The following is a 20,833-nucleotide window of genomic DNA, read 5'->3' on the forward strand; positions in this document are numbered from 1 at the left end:
GAGTAGAAATGTTGGTGCCAAAGCAATAATTGAATCAATCCTGCCTTCTTATTATCCATAGGCATTTAAAGATTGCCCAGAAATGTTAATCTCTTGTGATCTGTTTCCAGCACAATCAGATCACAAAGTAAGACTAAAATCCTCAAGTAAAAATGCAGTTTCCTACTTTACTCTCAGTGTCAGCAAATAGGAATGATTATACTGAATCATTTATTAATAACAATTTAAGTGTCTCAGGAGAGGCTGTACTTGCAGGAACAACTTATTCATGGAAAATCTAGCCAAAAATGGCTGACAGCCACATGGCTTTTTTTCCTCCAGTCTTTGGCTCCAGAGAGTGGCTTCATTTCAATTTCCACCCCCTATGGAGGTGTGTGGCATACAAATACCCGCCTTCAAAGTGGCTGGAAGCCACTTTATTTTCTTTTTCACCCCAAACATGACTTAAAAGGAGAAAGGGATATGGGGGAGAAAAAGGGAGAATGAAACACAAATACCATTTCTTACAGTTACAAAGTTCTTACAACCAGCTTGAATGGAAAGAATTGAGGTGGAGGGAGGAAGAGGAGGTGGAGGAGGAGGAGAAGTCGAGCGATGCTAAAGTGGAATGTCCTTGATACTTTTTTTGGCATGAGATGGCATCCCTGCTCCACCACCCAGGAAAAATGTAAATTGTATGACTTAGGACCTTATCACACAGGGGAAATCGGGGAGAAATCAGGGGTTTAAACAGGGATTATCCCATGCAAAACACAATTAAAATTTTCTCACACATAGCTATAAACAGGCAATAAACAGCAACAAATCATTTTTGGGATTTCCCTATGAATGATTTGTTGCTATTTATTGCCTGTTTATTGCCTATTTAATAGTGATGTCTTGTGAACCAGGAGCCCTGATGGTGCAGTGGTTAAATGCCTGTACCGCAGCCACTCACTCAAAACCACAAGGTTGTGAGTTCAAGACCAGAAAAAGGGCTCAAGCATGACTCCTTTTGGGGGCGCTAAAATGAGAACCAGATTGTTGGGGGCAAATTAGCTTACAGTTGTAAACCGCTTAGACACTGCTTAGGCGGTATGAAGCGGTATATAAATGAAGCTTGTTTGTTTGTATTTGAAAATCTTCATTACGATCTTGTGTTTTGCCTGGGATCATTCCTGTTTAAACTTCTGATTTTGCCTGATTTCCCCCATGTGATAAGGTCCTTAGACTGTTTCATGGGCTTTAGTGTAGGTTGACTCTGCCCCAGTACTTCTTTCCTTTCACCTTGGAGTCTGCTTGTACCTCACTCTTTTTTATTATTTATAAAGAGAAAAAGAAAGAAAGCAGATTTTCTTGGCAAGGTTTGTTTAGAAGGGGTTTGCCTTTGCCTTCTCTGAGGCAAAGAGAGTGTGACTTATTCAAGGTCATCCACTGGGTCTCCATCGCTGAGTGGGGATTTGAGCCCTGGTCTCCAGAGTTGAGGTCCAGTGCTCAAATTGCTACACCACACTGGGCTCAAATTAAAATAATTTCAATAATTTAAGGATAACTGAGGCAGTCTAAAGACATATTAAACACTTAATGTTAAAATAAGTAAAAACAGTTACAATTCATGTATAGGTACAAATTACGTAAAACATGTGGTGTTATTTCAATTAACAACCAGTTCCCATCCTTGCTTTCCCCCAGGGCCCCGGAGGATCAAGTCCTTCACTTCCTCTGATCCTCACCTCTCCCTCCTCCATCTCCACTCCACTCTCTAGTTCTTTCTGTCCTTCACTACTCTTGGCTTTCTACTTAAACCTTACAGCCTCTGCATCTTTTAAACAATTTTAACAACAGTTTTCAGCAGACCAGTGCAAACTGACTGAATGGCACCATTGGATAAAACCACAGACCTCAAAGACTTCAGTGAAGGTCAGCATCAGCAATAGTGGGGACTCTAAGAGGAGGGCATTTCACAACCATGGGACCACAACAGAGAAGGCCCTCTCCCATGCCTGCACACAGTATATTGCCCCCACTCCTGATGTTACTGTCTATCAAGAGGAAATTTGCTTAAGCACCAGCACTTGATACCTTTATTAATTTGCTTGCTTGCTTAGGTTAAGCATATATTCCCACCCTTAAGCTTGAAAGGCACAAAAGAGTGTCTTACAGTTCCTACCTTAGGTTTGCAATCTAAATTAAATACGCAACACATATGGAAAGGGGGACAGAAGGGGAGAAGGAGGAAAAGAAAGACATGTACTGGATTTTGAGACCACCTCTGTGAAAGAATTTCTAGATATACTTGATTCGTATATTTTCTCTGGGTATATGTACATTGATGGTGCTCTGTTCATTCATTCGTTTCCTTGCTTGTCTCTGGGATGCAAGCACTGTCATGTGTACCCATGAGTTACTGCAGTAACAACCCAGCTTCCAGAAACATATGTTGGCCTTTGCTGCAAAAGTCTTGCTTTTTGTGCAAAAATTTAACACAACCATATCCAAGTATGTTATTGTAAAAAAATATTGCAAAAAAAGCACTTCTGCAGAAAAAAATCAAGCAAAAACACCCCATGTGTATTTCTGCACATAATAATTTCCCTAAACACTTTGGGATGAGTGAATACTGTGTGAAAACTGTGCAAAATTCTGGCCCCTGTGCTATTCTTTTTGACTGATTTCCAAGTGCCAGGAAATAGCGGAAAATATTTTTTCCATCACTATATCTGCCTACTGGATCCATTGGAGTTTGTACAATGCATAACTGTTGGCAGAACAGCAGAACTTTAGTATTTTTAAGTGACTGACCCTTGCATAAAACTCTATATTGAATGCCATGTTATATTTAAGAAGTATCCTCTTTAACTCTTAAAGAAATCATAATGGCTATGGCTTCCCTTTAACTGCTATGGCTGCATCCTATGGAATCCTGGAATTTGCAATGTAGGGAGAGAGATTTAGGATTCTTAACCAGAGGGTTCTGGTTCCTCCTACAATCTACAAACACCAGGGTTCCATGGAATTCAGCCATGATCATTAAAATGAAATCATTGTGTTATGTAGTGCGAAAAGGCCCTTGGTTCTCTAATTTTTAGGCCTTGGAAATTTCTTGGTTTAACAGGTTTTCATGTTATATTTTTATTTTTTTTATTTTTCTTCAAGGAATTTAGTCCAATAGCTAAGGAATAACATTAATAATAATCTTACCCTACTAATATAATACAGAGAGAGGCACATTGTAAAGTTATGTAATAATAGACACCATACAATATGTTTCTCTAAGGATTGCACTTTCACACTCTTCCATACTTGAGAACTACTTCATTTTTTTTAGAATAGTAGCTGTTTCACTGAAAATGTGTACTAATGCATTTTTTAACAATACAGTTATTTCTCACCTAGCTTGGATTCAACCACCCTTTCACATCCTGAAGTGAAACCTTTATGCTATTCCATACTGCCACGTACACCGTAGTCTTTCAGGCTGCTCCTCCTTTTGGCCTCCTGTCTTCCTCTTTTTCTCCAGTATATATAGATTCCCATGAAATTATTCCCATGTGTAAATTATTATGAAATATGTTCATTCTCATGTAACATATAAAATAAAAGTAAGAGCAAGCCAAGTATTTATTTTCAAGAGGGCAGCCATAGTTAAAAACTATCCTGGAATTCTTTGTGCTCTCACATTTATCATGAATTTCCCCCAGGAAGTTTGAAGCTAGAGTGGGTCTTCCAGCACTAACAAAAGTGGATTTGAAATGGAATTACTAAGTTATGCTTTTGACCCTTATCATAATATGAAGAGTTCTCTTCCAACAACAATCAAGGGTAGAGTGCAGTGAAGGAACCAGAAATCTGAATTGTGTGCAAAAACAGAAAAACTCTTAATGTTTTTGTGACGTGTAAACTGGCTGAAATTTAATTCCTCTTTCCTCTACCATGCCCAGGTTTTCCTAGAAATTACTAGTATGCATTTTCCCCTCAGTTTATTGTATACTAAATCAGTGCCATCAGTGGGGAAGGTATTTGATAAAGAGTTTAGAAATACAGATTGAGTCTCCCTTACCTGAAATGCTTGGTACCAGAGGTGTTTTGAATTTCAGAATTCTTTTGGATTTTAGAAATTTGCATATACATAATGAGGTATCTTGGAGATGGGACTCAAGTCTAAACGTGAAATTCATTTGTGTTTATATACACCTTATACACATAGCCTGAAGGTAATTTTATACACAATAGTTTTAATAATTTTATGCATGAGACAAAGTTTGTATATACTGAACCATTAAAAAAAATGGTGTGACTATCTCAGCCACCTATGTGGACAATTTTGGATATTGGAATATTTCAGATTTCAGAATTCTGGATAATGGAACTTCAGCCTGCATTTTATGTGTGGTGGAGCAGCAATATTTAAAATAGCATGAAAATACATTTAGGGAAAACGAGATAAACACCCAGAGTGAGGTGGGAAACCTATGGCTCTTCTGATATCCTATCTTCTTTAGACAACACTGCCCATATTGAGGGACCATGGGGGTTGTAATCCAGCAGCGGTTTACCTATTACTGAATTAAAGGAATTAAAAAGTGGATTACAGGTTCCATTCAGGAGCATGTAGGGATTGCCACAGGCTAAGAGCCTAATGAGGCTCACGGCATACTATATAGAAGGATAAAGTCTATAGTTTAGTCATAGAACACATGTTTTGTATGCAGAAGATTCCAGGTTCAGTTCGTGACATCACCATTTCAAAGTAGCAGGTGATGACACCCAGGATTAACACAGCCAAAGTAAATAATAACTGGGCTAAATGGCCCAATGGTTCAAACTATTAGTTTCCGGGCAAAGTACAAGGTGTTGGTGATTACCTTTAAAGCCCTACATGGCTTGGGCCCAGAGTACTTGAGGGAACGCCTTCTTCCCTATTGTCCGTCCCGCACACTAAGGTCCTCAGGAAGAAATCTACTACAGCCAAAAAAATCTAGGCTAACATCTGTCTCCCAGAGGGCCTTTTCTACTACTGCTCCTAAACTATGGAACGACCTGCCGGAGGAGATCTGTCACATTTCTACTCTGGTAGCTTTTATGAAAGCACTCAAGACGGATCTCTTCCGGCAGGCCTTTCCAACGTAGTTACCCTCCCCAGATATAGAGATATTTGTCCCCTCATCTGTCTATTTTCCCCTGCCAATGTTTCTGCCTATTTTTTGGTTGTTCAATGTTTTAAATGTTTTAAATGTTTTAAATATTTTAATATTATTACTGTTTAATTCTGTTTTAGTACTGGGAATGGGTGGTGGTGGTAGGTCTAGGGTTTGATTTTTTATTGTAATTTGTTGTATTTTATTGTTGTAACCTGCCCGGATTCTTCGTGATTGGGCGGGCTAGAAATAAATCTATTATTAAACTGGTGTGAGTCAGCTTCCTATGTACTTTATGAAGTAGTGCCTATGATCACTGTTTATTTATTGCGGGGGCGGGGGGACTATGCTGTTTCATAACAGAAATTGTTGTAGGTGCATTGGTGCCATCCTGGGGTAAAGCCTTTGGAGAAATACCTAACGATAACATGTCTATTTCTTTAAAAATCCAGTGTACCTGGCACAATAGCCTAGCATCCCCATTATACATCAAATTACTAGTCCAATTTCAAGCCCTCCCCATGTATGTACACCAAACTCCTACCTATCAAGAATAGGTTGGAAATTAAACTCAGGTTTAATATTTTACTCCCACCTTCCTGGATTGTTAAAAGATGCCAATGGCCAATCTCCCAAGGCATTCCTATAGACTTTACATTGGACATCTCATGTATCCAGTGTCAGACTCTACCCAAGTTTATACTTGGTTGGTATGGATCCAGCTCGCACGTCAATACCCTCACTGGAGTCTATAGGCTAAAAAGATAATTATTCCCTATGAAAATGGTCATTTTGTGAATATTATAGCTGATCCTCTCTTCTCACAAGTGAGTTTGAGATTCTTCTTTAAGATTTTCTGGCTCAAGTTACTTAAAGAGTAAACCAATTTGTTACACTGTTATGGTCTAGCTATCTGTTTTCTCTCTCATTCCTCATATATCCATCCCTAATCTCTATAAACCACCTTAATTTGGAACATGGGGTTAACTATATACTTTGACAACTAAATAAACTTCCCCTTGTTCCGTTGGAATCTACTTTCATACTACATTCTTCAACCAAGGGGATATGCAGAGCCAGCTCCTTCTGCATTGTTAATAACTGGTGTATATTAAACACTGGTTGTTCTTGAACTTCTGTCATATCAAACACAACTCCATCTCCACTTTTAGATATTTTAGAGAAACGTTTTAAAAATGCTGGTAGTGATCCTGAATGAATTACTAATAGCTGTTTTCCATTACTAAATTTATGAATGAGTTCCTGGAAGCCTCTTTGTCTTCCACTCTGCTTGGCTGATATATGCCTCTTTAATGGCAGCAAACTGCATTTCCATGGTAGCAACTGTGCAGTATTCTGGAGTTCCTTTTTTAGAACTATGTCCTAAATGATGTAATGTTTTAAGGTATATAAGAAATAAATTATTTCTCATAGAATTGGCAGCGTCAATGAGGTTTGGGATATCTCTTCCCTAGTGAGATGGGATATGTAGCCAACTGTCTTTGCAGTGCAGTAAAAAGTGAGGAAAGTTCTTAGTTAAATTACTGATATTCAGGATGCTGAAAATTATTTAACCAGCTGTGTTTTGCCTCTTTTACAGACCATCTGAAAGAAGAGATAACCCAGAGGCACATGCAAAAAGCAGCTCAAGGTAGGTATACTGCACTAGTACTCAAACTTTTCTAGACAATATTGGCTCCTGGTAAATATGTAGTTACTTGTTGTCTACAGTTTTCCTGATGTCAGCGACAGACTCCCACTCCAGTGTATTACACACACTATTAGAGCTGTTTCCTTAATATTCTTTTACAGTAAGTCATGAAGTAACATTTTCATGGCCTCTTCCCTCATCACACACAGATGTATCATCATAGTTAGTAATAGTTACTGAAGACCTCACTGGGGCTACTCTTTTCCATAAGCTCAGAAGCCAGATGTTGACTTCAGTTGAGCCATATTGATTTATGCCTGGGTTTATTTTCTTTCAAAGCTGTCCTGAGATGAACTATGAGACCATAGCTTGTTAGAACAGATAGAGAAACATGTGCATTCTATGTTTACAAACATGTCCAGGAACATGAAGAGCCTTCTCAGATTTTTAATTATTCCTCATTAATCATAGAAAATGCTGCAGGGATGTTTGCTTTAAACAATAGATCATTAGAATGAAATAAAGGTAAATAAATAAGATTCCATTTCATTGGAAAAACATAGAGAATTGTGACTGCAGAAACTGATGACACTAACTGCAATTTCTACTAGTTTCCTTTTGTATAAAGAGGAGGCCATAGATTTTCATATAACATATTTATATCTGATTAATATTTCAAAAGCTGTGGACTTTGCAGAATATCTTCTATACTTTTCTTATTCATTCACTCTTTTAAATATATTGTAGTATTTTGTCCTGATGGTTGCTATGTTGATTGCAGATATTTATTTTCTTCCTTAATTGTGTTCTGTCAGATGGAAACAGCTATCAGTTATAGGAGCTGTCTTGATAACCGTAAAGGCATCAAGGCATTCATGAAACAAAACTACTTGGTAGCAAGTTTAATTAAAACTTTGAACATATTCTTTCTGTTTGAAATCTTGATATTAGCATGTTCTAGCTGACTTTTTATTTAAAATGCTCCTTTCTGTGGAGATTACATGGTTGGGAAGAGTATTAAAAATGAAGAGAATTTCCCAACACTTGCAAAACTCTGATTGGAAGATTAATTCAGCAGTGGAATTTCTGCTGCTTTCTCCCAGTACAGTATTCATACTCTGCAAAGTATTTTGGGAGATTATGAAGAAAAACACATGAAGATTTTGTACAAAAACACCTTTCTGCTCAGAAAACATTTTTCTGCAGAATAATTCCCCAGAACATTTTACAAGGTATAAATACAGGTTACTGCATAAAAAATCTTAATTCTCTCCTGAAGCAGGGAGAAAACTGTGGGAATTATTCATTATGTAAGGGCAATATAGGCAAAGATTTACCTCCTCAGGACATGCTCTGCATACATCTGGAATGACCTTTCCCCTCATTTCATATGCTTTGGATGTAGATTACTAATTTAAGAAAATTTTAAATTATTTTTGAAAGACAGATTTTGTAATTGTCCATATGGGTTTTTTAATGGAGATTTTGTTGGGAGATTTTCATCATTCATGTGTATGAGTGTGTATATGGGTGTTAACACTAGTCTAAAAATCACAGCACAAATGATTGTGCAGTCGACCCCTTTATCCACAGATTTTTTTATCCACAGATTCAAGCATCCACAGCTTGAAAAATATTCCAAAAACAGTATAAATTCCAAAAAGCAAATGTTGATTTTTCATTTTATATAAAGGTCACCATTTTGCTATGCCATTGTATTTAATGGGACTTCAGCATCCATAGATTTTGTTACTCATGGAGGGTCATGAGCTGCCTTGGGTCCCTACGGGGAGAAAGGTGGGATATAAATGACGTAAGTAAGTAAGTAAACCAAACCCTAGCTGATACCAAGGGCCCACTATTATCTAATGGTTCTCAAAAATTTTACCCTTGTGACCTCCTTTACATCTACATGCAGATGTTGCGTGTCCCCCACTCAACATAGTATATAATAGAAATACTTTGTTTAGTGTGTGTATTTTTGTTCACACATTCATGTATATTCATATTTTTAACATTTTAGAAGGAAATTGCTCTCCTTCTTTTCCTTCTCCCTCTGACAAATGCTCCAAGCACCTTCCTTGCCATTCTGTTCCCTTCCTGGAGAAAAAAGTTTGGGAAGCAGAGGAGGAGGAGGAGGAAAAGGGATCAGGACTTCTTAGTCTTGCATTCCCCCCCCCTCCATTGAGCAGCTCTTGCGCACTCTCCGGGGGAGAGGGTTCCACCACACCATTTGAGAACAAGTGATCTAAGAAGTCTGTTTGGGTGGTCCCTAGTGCAGCCAATTGTTTTGCAAGCTTACAGACAGTATTTCCATGTCAATGTTGACTTGCTGGGTGGGGAGCTAATTGACCATTGTACAATCGTTGAGGCCAGTTGTACCTGTTGTGCAGTCTGGTGTGACTGCAATGGCATTTATTTTTGCTAAGCTAAAACTGTGTTGGATTTTGGCTTCTTTATAATAATAATCTCAGCGGCTTTCAATACGATCTTTTGCAGGCCAAGGCGAATGGCCTTTATTCTGTTCTTGTTCTTCTTGATTTGTCTGCAGCCTTCGACACCGTTGATCACTGTCTCCTACTTGATATACTTTCGGACCTCAGGTTCTCGGACTCTGTTCTTGATTGGTTTAAATCTTATTTGTCAGATAGATTTTTTTGCAGTGGTCATGGGTCACGAAATGACCACTTTTGCAGTGATCACTTCGTCCTCTGTCCCCTTATCTGTTGGAGTTCCCCAGGTCTCTGTCTTGGGTCCCCTACTGTTTTCTCTTTACACATTGTCCTTAGGAAAACTTATCAGTTCTTTTGGTTTTTCCTATCATTCATACGCCAATGACACTCAGCTGTATCTTTCCACCCCTGACCTTTCTCCGGGGCTTGAACAGCAAGTCTCATCTTGTCTCACGGCTATCTCAGTGGATGCAGCATCGGCACTTGAAGCTCAACATGTCCAAGACGGAACTTCTTGTTTTTCCACCAAAGTCTACTCTTCAATACTCCGTTTCTGTTTCTTTTGATGATAGGAAGCCCGCAGTCTTGGTTTCATTTTTTATTCTTCTCTGTCGTGTATCCCCCAGGTCTGTAGATTCTTTCTCTACAACATTGCTAAAATCTCTACCGTCAAGACTCTGGTCCATGCCCTGGTGGTTTCACGACTGGACTATTGTAACCTCCTTCTGGCAGGGCTTCCTCTCTCTCTCTCACCTTCATCCTTTAATTTCCGTCCAGCATTCAGCTGCATGCATTATTACATCCGCTCGCCACTTTGACCATGTTTCTCCTCTATTAACATCCCTTCACTGGCTTCCTTTCCCCTTCCATATTCAGTATAAGCTCTTGTTGTTGACTTTTAAAGCCCTGCATGGGCTGTTCCCTTCTTATTTATCTGAACTGCTTTCTCCTCACATTCCCACTCGTACCCTCTGTTCTGGTAGTCAAGGTCTGCTGTCCCAGCCTAGGATCTCCACCACCCCTTCCCAGATTCGTCCCTTCTCACTTGCTGCCCATCAGTCCTGGAACCTCCTTCCCCCTCAAACAGCTCATCATTTCTTTAACAAGTTTTAAAATGGAGTTGAAGACTATATTATTCAGGAAAGCATTCCCAGGCATTGTGTGACTGTTATCTGACTGTTATTTGATATTTGCTTTGATATGTGATATTTAATGTTTTCAATTTGTTGCTTGCTTATTTTATCTAATGCTATCTTGTATTATTATCTATTGTTTATATGTATTTTGTTATTATCCTGTAGAATGTATGCCCTTGGCAGGTTCTATATTTATTGATTTTTTAATTGTATGTATAGCGCTGTGTAAAGCTACAGCGCTATATAAATAATAATAATAATAATAATAATAATAATAATAACAACAACAATAATAATAATACCATTGACCATGGTATCCTTCTGGGCCACTTCTCTGGGATGGGACTTGGAGGTACTGTTTTATTCCTTCCTTGAGGGGCAAACCCAGAAGGTTGTGCTGGGGGACTCCTGCTTGACCTCCTGGCGATTGGCCTGTGGGGTTCCTCCGGGTTCTGTGTTGTCCCCTATGCTATTTAACATATACATGAAATTTCTGGGAGAGGTTGTCCAGAGTTTTGGGGTGTGGTGTCATCAATATGCAAATGGCACTCAACTGTACTACTGCTTTCCACCTCAATCCAAGGAGCCTGTCCTGGTCCTAAACCAGTGTCTGTCATCAGTGATGGACTAGATGAGGGCAAACAAGTTGAAACTGGTTGGTTGATTGATTGATTGATTGATTGATTGATTGATGGGATGAGTCAAGTCTGAAGAGCACCATTTATTTAGATGCCACAGAGAAATGATTGTGGAATGCTGGAAAATGTTGATAGTCAAATGACTGCTTATTGGGATGTGAATGAAAACTGAAAATGAATTAAACTCTTCAAGGCTATACAGTGCATTCTGTTTTGAATCTGAAAAACTAACAATTCCTTATGTATTGAGATGTATTGAGCACCTGCAGTGCTTTGGACATGCTCCCTAGAGTGACCTCTAGTGGTATTTTAAGTCATTTCATCTATCTTGTTGTTATCTAATTGATGATGTTCCCAGCCTTGATCCATGAGGAGAGGCAGATAAGAAATAAATGTTGTTGTTGTTGTTGTTGTTGTTATCATCATCACCTGTGTGTATGCATGTGCCTTTATTTCACCTGTGAACATATGGCAACCCCATGAATTTCATAGGGTTTTCTTAGGCCAGAAATACTCAAACGTGGTTTTGCAAGATCCTTCCTCTGAAATATAGACTACAGCACCTGTTTTCCATCCAAGTACTAACCAGGGCTGACCCTGCTTAGCTTCCAAGATCAAACAGAATTGATTGATTGATGGGATGAGTCAAGTCTGAAGAGCACCATTTATTTAGATGCCACAGAGAAATGATTATGGAATGCTGAAAAAGGTTGATAGTCAAATGACTGCTTCATGTGGTTCATATACAAGAAAAAGAATAGAGAGTTGTAAGCAGGTGTTTTTAAGCATATGCTCACATGTAGTTTGATTCCAAGGCCTCACAGTGGGCTGGAAAACGTGGTGCCAACTCCACTGTGCATCTCTGAATCCAAAAAGAGTAGTAATTCAGACATAGGTATGCAAGCATTTTCCCATATACATTTCACTTCTAATCAACTGGATATTTCTATTAAAATGTGGAAAGAACAAGACAAGAAGAATTTGAGATTCCCTCGTGGGTCTGAAAGGGAGGCACAATCAGCATGGAAGTCTTATGTTCTGAAGACAGGCCTGAAGTTGAAACTCAGTGAAGCTAATCATTGCTTTATTGGCACAGTATTAGCTATGTTGTATTTTTTTTTAATTCAGGCATAAATGAAAACCAGAAAACAACAACAACAACATAGGAATCATATATACTGCAGAGGGTTCCAAGATCATAGGTCTATACAGAATTGCCCTGAAAGTCACTTCCCAAATTATGTTTACCCATATATAACCATTGAAGTGTATCCTTAGGCAGAGGTTTCATCCTTTTGCAGGAGGGCACTCTGCTATTTTCACTGGTTTGCTCAAAGGCATTTCTACAGTGATGGTCTCCCAGAAGAGGAGGAGGAGTCAGAACCAGAGATGGGTAAGGACTAATTCTACAGAACTGGGGCCTTCAGGTTGCACCCCAAAACAGAAGCAGTTAGTCTCCAGAGTCCAAAGAAAAGGCTTAATTCAGTCCACAAGAACTGCTGTTAGAGGAGCCCAGGCAAAGTGCTCAGCTGCTAAGATCTCAGAAACAGGAACTTCCTATGGAGCAGAGAACTCAAGAATGCCAGCAGCTGAGTTCTGGATGGGTGTCAGTGGGGTGGTTCCCACTTACGATTTACAACGCTTTAAAATACACCGGTATCAGTTAAATCGATTCAAAATAACCCTGGTCTTATCCCGCATTCCGAATCGCTTTTTTTTCTTCGTTCTCATTTACCAATCGATTCGCTTTAAGTGATCCGCTTTCGTTCCTATTCAAATAAAACGGTGTATATATAAATCAGTTTTAGCCTTATTTCATTCTCACTCACCATTTTGGGGCTGTCAATCAAAGCAACATCATCATAACGTCACTTTTAAATTTCGCGGTTTGTTATAAAAGAGCCAATGAGGAGGCGCTTAAAGTGCCTATGAGTCCTGCAATTATTCGTGGGGAAGGATGGTTGAGGGAGAGAAAACTGCCCAAAGCACTTTTGCTGCCTTGGAAGAAAGACCCCAGGCTGGGGGAGGCTTCTGGCAAAGCGAATTTGGGGAGCCCAAGCTGTTTCCAGAGAAACTATGGGGATGGGTTTTGCAGGACAGCATCCTCTCTTGATGTCTCCCAAGACAGCCAGGGAGAATCCCTTCAGAGAGCCCAGAGATCAATGGGAGAGGCTTCTGGAAAAGCAAATTTGGGGAGCCCAAGCTGTTTCCAGAGAAACTATGGGGATGGGTTTTGCAGGAGAGCATCCCCTCTTCATGTCTCCCAAGACAGCCAGGGAGCATCCCTTCAGAGAGCCCAGAGATCAATGAAGGAGGCTGCTGGAAAAGCAGGGAGGGAGCACTCTTCCCAAAGATTCTCTTTCCAGGGTTGGAGGAGAAGGCAGATTCTGTTTGAGAAAGAGAGATGGAAAGGCTCTATTCCCCCCCCCCCCATTGATCAGAGCCCTTCCCTGCCTGGGCGAGATCAGATGCCTCCTCGCGAGGAGGCTTCCCTTCCTGCCTCTCCTCCGTTAGAAATGGACTCTCCCCACACAGAGGGGAGGTTGCAATCTACCGGGAGAAGCCTTGTAGTCCTTTGGCAGATGCAGGCGCTTGAGCAGCCGGGACTTCAGGCGCTTAAAGCGCTGAAGAGATTAAGCGCCTGTAAACCATTAAAATAAAAAATAAAAAAAATCCTTATCTCTTATTGAAAGACCACAGCGGACAAAGGGGTGAGGGAAGCAAAAATGGCGACAGCCACGACGGATGGGGACAGAAAGGGTGACTCCTCCCCAAGCCAGCCCATCGCACTCGGCTCCTCCCATTCAGCTAACCCAATTTCAAAGGCTGTCGTTTCTATTTAAATGCTCCGATTCCTATCCCGATTCAAGGAAAAAATGTAGATTGGACCCTTCTATTTTTTTAACCTGCATTAAATGACGATAACACGAATCAAATAATAAACCGCTTTACGATTCGATTTTAGGTGGGAACGATTGCGGGTTACTCTAGAACTGTTCTAGAGTTAATTCGGTTTCCAATAGGAATGCCTCACCTTGGATTTGATTTGAATCCCGGTGTATCAACCAATGGGAACCACCCCAGTATCAGCTGTATAAGTCTCACTCCTCACTGGGGCAGTAAAACTTCTTGGTAACAATGAAAGTCTTAAATTCCTGTCTGCTAATCTTTGCAATTTCAAATCTTTCTTTTACTGATTTGCCACTGCCTGGTCTTGACTCTGCCTCCTGGAATCTCCCTTCTTGTTTGTTGCTTCAAACATTATGGATTAGATACTGGAGTTTTATTTGGCTTTGGCGGTGGATCCTCCTCAAGTAATTTATTCTTCTCTCTGTTTGGATTCCACTTACTTGAGCTTGGCAGTTCCTTGGACTTCCTTGTGTTCTCCCTGCTTGTCTTTTATTTTATTGAGTGAGTATTGCAATCTGAGTAAGGCAGGTCAGACAACTATGGAAGAGCAGACAGGAGACCCTGGAGGGCTATACACACACCTCACCTGTACCTGCTTCCACAAGAAAAAAATCATTTTTCTATTCTCAAAATATGGGTGCAATGTTTTTGAGCCTTCCTAGGTCCCTGGAAGGCATTTTAAGGCAAAACCATCTTTTTTAAAATTGCAGATTTTCATTTTCACTCCCAAGGGTCCATGAGGGGCTCCAGACATGGTGGAAATGCCCTCCACACATCCCTAGATATCATTTGGGAGCAAACATTTTTGATCCTTATAAGCCCTGGGGGCCACATCATCTTACAGGTTGCACTTTACCCACACCTGAAAGAAGGCATGGTTTAAATCCTTGAATTGTGTCTGTCATAAGAATTTAAACAGATACAGTTATATTATGTAAACATAAGTAAGAGCACATTATTGTGCCTACATAGATAATTCACTGTGAGTTGTGCACTATCTTTGTCCTAGTAGCCTATTTTGATGTTTTTAGATCCCTTTAAGTCAAGAGCAGGTCTGGACTCAGAAGAAGGAGGATTGAAGATAGGAAGGAATAACATCAACAGTCGAAAAAATGGATGATACCTTACTACTAGTGGAAGAAATCATAGACTTGGAACAATTATTGAGGAAGGTCAAGAAAGAAAGTGCAAAGGCAGGCTTACTGTTGAACATAAAGAATGACCAGAGAGGATCCACATAAATTCAACCTAGATAATGAAGAAATTCAAAGATTTTCCTTACCTTGGATCAAACACTGATCAGAATGGAGAATACAGTCAAGAAATAAGAAGACTAGAAATTGGAAGAGCAGCCATGAAAGAGCTAAATAAGATCCTAAAGTGTGAAGATATATGACTAAGCACTAAAGTTAGAATCATCCAAGCCATTCTCTTCCCCATCACCATGTACTGATGTGAGAGATAGACAGTGAAGAAAGGGGATAAAAAGAAAATCTACTAAATTGAGATGTGGTGCTGGGGAAGAGTGTTGAGGATACAATAGATGGTCAAAAAGACAAACAAATGGGTCCTTGAACAGATTAAACATGAACTCTCCCTGGAAGTCAAGATGACAAAACTATCACTAGAAAAGACAATAATGCTAAGGGAGGTGGAAAGCAGTAGAAAGAGAGGAAGACAGTACACAAGATGGCTAGACTCAATCAGGGAGGCATCAGGACAGCATCTACATGACCTAAGCAGAGCAGTTGAGGATAAGGGCTCTTGGAGACGTCTCACTCAGGATCACCATGAGTCAGGGCTGAGTCGAGAGCAGTTAACAACGATAATAAGTCAAGACACTAATTGGTTTTGACAGTACCAAAGGGGATGCTTGGGGGCAGTCCTGTTAATAGCCTGTTCTGGCAGAGAGAAGGGCCTCAGCAGAAGCATCAGCCAATTTAACTGGAAACTCTATAAGAGCATTTAGGAACCCTTGTGTTTTGTAACTCTGCTAGGATATCTTAATAGAACAATCACTCTTCCAGAGAAGAAGGGTCACTCTCAACTTAAATTTTACTAGGAAATGGTCTATCCAAGACAACAGGGTCACATAGACTCTGTCTCCATTTCAGACTCCCCCACAACTGTAGTAATTGACCTCTGGAGTAATGCCATTTAATCATGAAATGAGCATGCCCATGTATTTCTTCCTGGAGGCCTCTAATTCTATTATTTTAACTGTTGTTTTTGACTTTGAAATAAAAGCTGACATAAGTGCAGCTTTTAAAAGCAAGTTATGTGTCCCATGTTAAATTAGGCCTAGTGTGGTGTAGTGGTTTGAGTGTTGGACTATGACTCTGGAAATAAGGGCTTGAATTCCAGGCTCTGCCATGTAAGGGCTAGCCTGAAGATAGAGAGCCCTCCTTCCATGATAACTGTCATCCTTCGGCCTGTGAGGGAGTGAACAGGCAAGCCCAGCTCCATCAGGGCTAGCCTGAAGAAGAAGTGCCCTCCCTCCAGTCCATCTGCCTTGGTCCAGCCCTCAGAGGGAGAGACTAACTACTGGACCTCATCCCCTTTCTCACCACCATTCCCTTCTCCTTTTGTGTTGTGTCTTTTAGATTGTAAGCCTAAGGGCAGGAAACCATCTAATTAAAAATAATAATTATAACCTGCTCTGATAGCCTTTAGGGCTGAAGGGCGGGGTATAAATGCCATTAATAATAATAATAATAATAAACCCATTGGGTGACTGTGGGCAAGTCACACTTTCTCATCCTGAGAGAAGGCCCAGATATCTCTCTCCTCTGAAGAAATTTACCAAGAAAACTCCATGATAAGTTCACCTTAGGGTCACCAGAAGTTAGAAATGGCTTGAAGGCACACAACAACAGCAGCAGCAACAACAACAACAACAGAAAATACATACAATGCCCTGAACATAGATGGAGGATCACACGTGTGACTATGTGGTTCATCAGAGGGGTGGCCATGCAAAATGGTGACATCTGGGCAGATGTGGGAGATAGGGATGCAACAAAAAAAAAACCTACCCAGTGGCACGGCTTGATGCTGCATTGTGCAGTAAGCCCATGTATATTCAGCCTGCCTTGGGAGAGAGCTGTGCAAGCAACAGGGTTTTTGCCTACTTTTGGAAAAAGCAGGATCAAGGAGATTGTCACACGGGACAGCATACGGATGGGATTGCTCCCTGTCCCTATCCTGTCCGTGACCCAAGTGCAAGTGATAGCGCAAATCACTTTCACATGAAATGTTTTCAGCCCTTTGCTAAAAGCTGTTTCAGCCATCATGGTAATAACGAGTTCCTCTATTATTACAAAAGACTAGAAATGACAGTAGAAAGCTCTTTTCAGACCGCTTTCATGTGAAAGTGATTACAGGTTATATAATAATATGTGTGAAAGTCCTTCCCGTGATCAGGCAGGAAGGATGGGACAGGGATGGGACAATGATGTACTATCCCACATGTGATAATCTCCCAAGCCGCTTTTTCCTGCCCATCTGTTCTGACCCAGAGTCTCCTCTGGAGGTTTTTAAACAGACACCGGATGCTCCTGCTGCAGCTAATACTAAATTTGTCTTACTTTTCTAATTCTTTTTTTTATCTGGAAACTATCTGCTATGTACAGGACAAAGTTTAGTTCTAATAATGTCACAAATAATGCATCTTAATTCAAAATCTATTCTTTTCATCAGTTTAGAAGCACTAAGTGGGCTGAATGTCAAAACACATATTGCACCAGAACAATTTACTCATGTTCCATTTGAACCACTACCATCTTTGCTTCTTATATACAGTCAAAAGGAATTTCTTTTAGTATATTGCATGCAAGAGCTTCCACATGCATTTTTGGCAGATGTTATCTAGGCACTATCTGATTACACACATAGTTATTGCGCCACATTGACAGGTATTTGTCTCATGAACGTGTTTCATTTTGAGTTACTGAAGTGTACAGTATATAGTGCCAGTTGTATGAGGTCTAGGCTTGCATGCAACTCACAGTACTGAGTAGATCGAGATGAGGATGCACTTTTCAAGGCCTGTGACAGACTGCCAAAATAAAGCTGCTTCGGGTCTCTTTGGAGATATGCTGTTTAAATGATGCATGCACCCTAAGAATCTGGAAGCTGCACCAAAGCTGCACTCCAGTGCTTAGGAATGGAGTGTGGCTTTGGCGTGACCTCCGGACTCTTAGGACCCAGGCATCATTTAAATAGCATACCTCCAAAGAGACCCCAAGCAGCTTTATTTTGGCAGTCTGTAACAGGCCCAAGTGTGCTTTGGTTTGTCTGGTTTTCACTTGAAGAGAGGCCAGGCCACACACATTTTGACAAATACACAGCCAACATTTAGGAAATGTTTATAGTATGTGTAGGCATGTAGGTAGGATTGTATCTGTTATCTTTCTTGAGACACCACTTGGGCATTGAATATATACAAAGATTCTTGTTATATATCTTTCTAATATATATCTATTCAGTTCCATCTCCTTCTTGCACTGATTGCTTCTCTCCTAAATTTATGTCTTTCAATCCCCATTCTTAGTAAATATGCTCTTAAAGCAACAGTTACAGGTGTCATCTGCCTATTAACTCTGTAGGCCAGCTGCTCATCTATCGTACCAGATAACTGACTAAAGTTATTTCAAGGTGGCATACATTTCTGCTTTTAAAGAGAAATAGACTTCTGGCCGCACCTGTAGTTCATTAACCAACTGTGTTAGGGTTTGAATAAAGGATTTAAAAGCATGAGATTACAAGCATCAATCAGAGGCAAATGTATAGAAACACTGATGTCTCTGACTCACTCAGCAACCATATTGTTTCTTTGTTATGGTTTGAATGCTGGTCTGAATGTGGAAGAAGGCAGATACAAATCCCATTTAAGCTATGAAACTCACTGGGTGGTCTCAACAAATCATTGTCTTTCAGCAAAAATACCTCACACAATGGTGGGGTTAAAAGGATACTACAAATCACGAGTAACAAAGCAGATCTCTTTGACAACATTGAACACTATGAACTATATCCTTCTGTTAGTCCCAAATAGAGTAGACCCACTGAATCAATGGGGCTATAAATGTTTATTTAAGAAATCTGTATTGATTCAAGAGATCTGCTGTAGCTGAGATTAACAATAGGATTTAGGCCTGAAAACTTCTCGTTTAGTGTATTTAAAATCTGTGTTATTTTTATAACATGTTTCAAGGACTATTGTGATTGCAGAATAAATAAATGCAACACCAAGTACTCAAGAATGAACAATTAACACATACTCTGTATCTGTACATACTTAAGTTACATTTTTTAAAAAAAGAATTACTTCTTTTCAAGATCACATTTTACTCAAAATCATATTTCTAAAACAACAATAAATAAAATAATGCAAAGGTGATATATAGTTATACATTTTGAAACAACATAAAAAGCAGTAGTGGGGAGGAGGGACAAGTCAGCTCCCACCATGCTTTAAAAGACTGCTGGGGAACGAAGTCTTGGCAGTTTGCTAAAAAGCAAGCAGCAATTAGACCAGATGTCCTTTTTTGTATTAGCAGTGATTTCTATTGTCTTGGTATGACTACACATTACGAGAGATCCTCTTAGTTCTGGCCAGCCACTATTTCGTCAGGCAGCATGGGGAAATGGAAATGGGATGGGATGATGGGTACATACGGTTGAAATTAGTTCTTAAGCACTTTAGAGAAAATCAGTGAGGATTACTAGGAGTCCTAATAGACCATAAGTTGAACATGAGTTAGCAGTGTGATGCGGCAGCTAAAAAGGCCAATGCGACTCTAGGCTGCATCAATAAAAGTATAGTGTCTAGATCAAGTGAAATAATAGTGTCACTCTATTCTGCTTTGGTCAGTCCTCACCTGAAATACTGTGTCCACTTCTGGGCACCACAACTGAAAAAGAATGTTGAGAAACTGGAGCATGTCCAAAGGAAGGCGACTAAAACGGTGAAAGGTCTGGAAACCATGCCCAAGGAGGAGAGACTTAGGGAACTGGGTATGTTTAGCCTGGAGAGGAGAACATTAAGAGGTGGTATGATAGCCTTGTTTAAATATATGAAAGCATGTCATACTGAGGAGGGAGCAAACTTATTTTCTGCTGCTCCAGAGACTAGAACATGGAACAATGGATGCAAGCTACAGGAAAATAGATTCTACCTTAACATTAGGAGGAACTTCCTGACAGTAAGAGCTGTTTGACCGTGGAACTCACTTCCTTGCAGACTGGTGGAGTCTCCTTCTTTGGAGGTATTTAAACAGAGGCTGCATGACCATCTTTCGGGGATGTTTCAATTGTGATTCCCTGCATGGCAAGGGGTTGGACTGGATGGCAATTGTGGTCTCTTCCAAATCTCTGATTCTATGATTCTACATATATGTAAAGCAATTTTAATTCAGAATGCCAACTGTTAATTTCTATAGCAGCATGCATACTTTCTAACTGCCCTGATTTGGCAGGGATGCTTCTGATTAATCTTCTGTCATCAAACCTTTTCAGCTGCTTTAAATTATTGCTCATCCTCCCACTTGCCCCCTTTGACCTCAGCTTCCTTCACTTGCTGTAAATTGAATTTGAAGTGAAAAAGTAAAATCATAGAAGTTGTTTGTAGTCATTTAATTCAGCAGAGAGGACAGAAGAAGAGAGGGTGGAATCTTGCTCTTCCCAGTAGACTCATGCAAAAGCACACTTCTTCATCCTCTCCTAGCTTGAGTGTTCTTTCTCACTAATAACTTTTGCCACCTTGACCACCCTCTGATGTTGTTGTCTGGCTATGTGTCCAAGTTTTCATCTGTAAAATTTCAGAAGTATGTTGTGTTGCCTGAAGATGACTTTTCTAATGTAGATTTCAGCATCATGTAATTAGATTGCAATCGTGTGAATGATTGTGTGGGACAAGATGCCACAT

At 40.0% G+C, this 20,833-nt stretch overlaps 1 protein-coding gene across 3 annotated transcripts in view; it reads left to right on the plus strand.

The window, feature by feature from the left end:
• The window catches only part of KIF6 (kinesin family member 6), a 239,282-nt gene that overhangs the window by 181,089 nt on the left and 37,360 nt on the right, over window positions 1-20,833 (plus strand). For all 3 annotated transcript variants that reach the window (XM_042444496.1, XM_042444501.1, XM_042444492.1), the window contains one exon: window positions 6,718-6,768. In XM_042444496.1, the coding sequence (XP_042300430.1) occupies window positions 6,718-6,768 (51 nt within the window). The remainder of the gene's footprint in view (window positions 1-6,717; window positions 6,769-20,833) is intronic.

Source organism: Sceloporus undulatus, chromosome 1, assembly GCF_019175285.1.
Source record: "Sceloporus undulatus isolate JIND9_A2432 ecotype Alabama chromosome 1, SceUnd_v1.1, whole genome shotgun sequence".
NCBI classification, from domain to species: Eukaryota; Metazoa; Chordata; class Lepidosauria; order Squamata; family Phrynosomatidae; genus Sceloporus; species Sceloporus undulatus.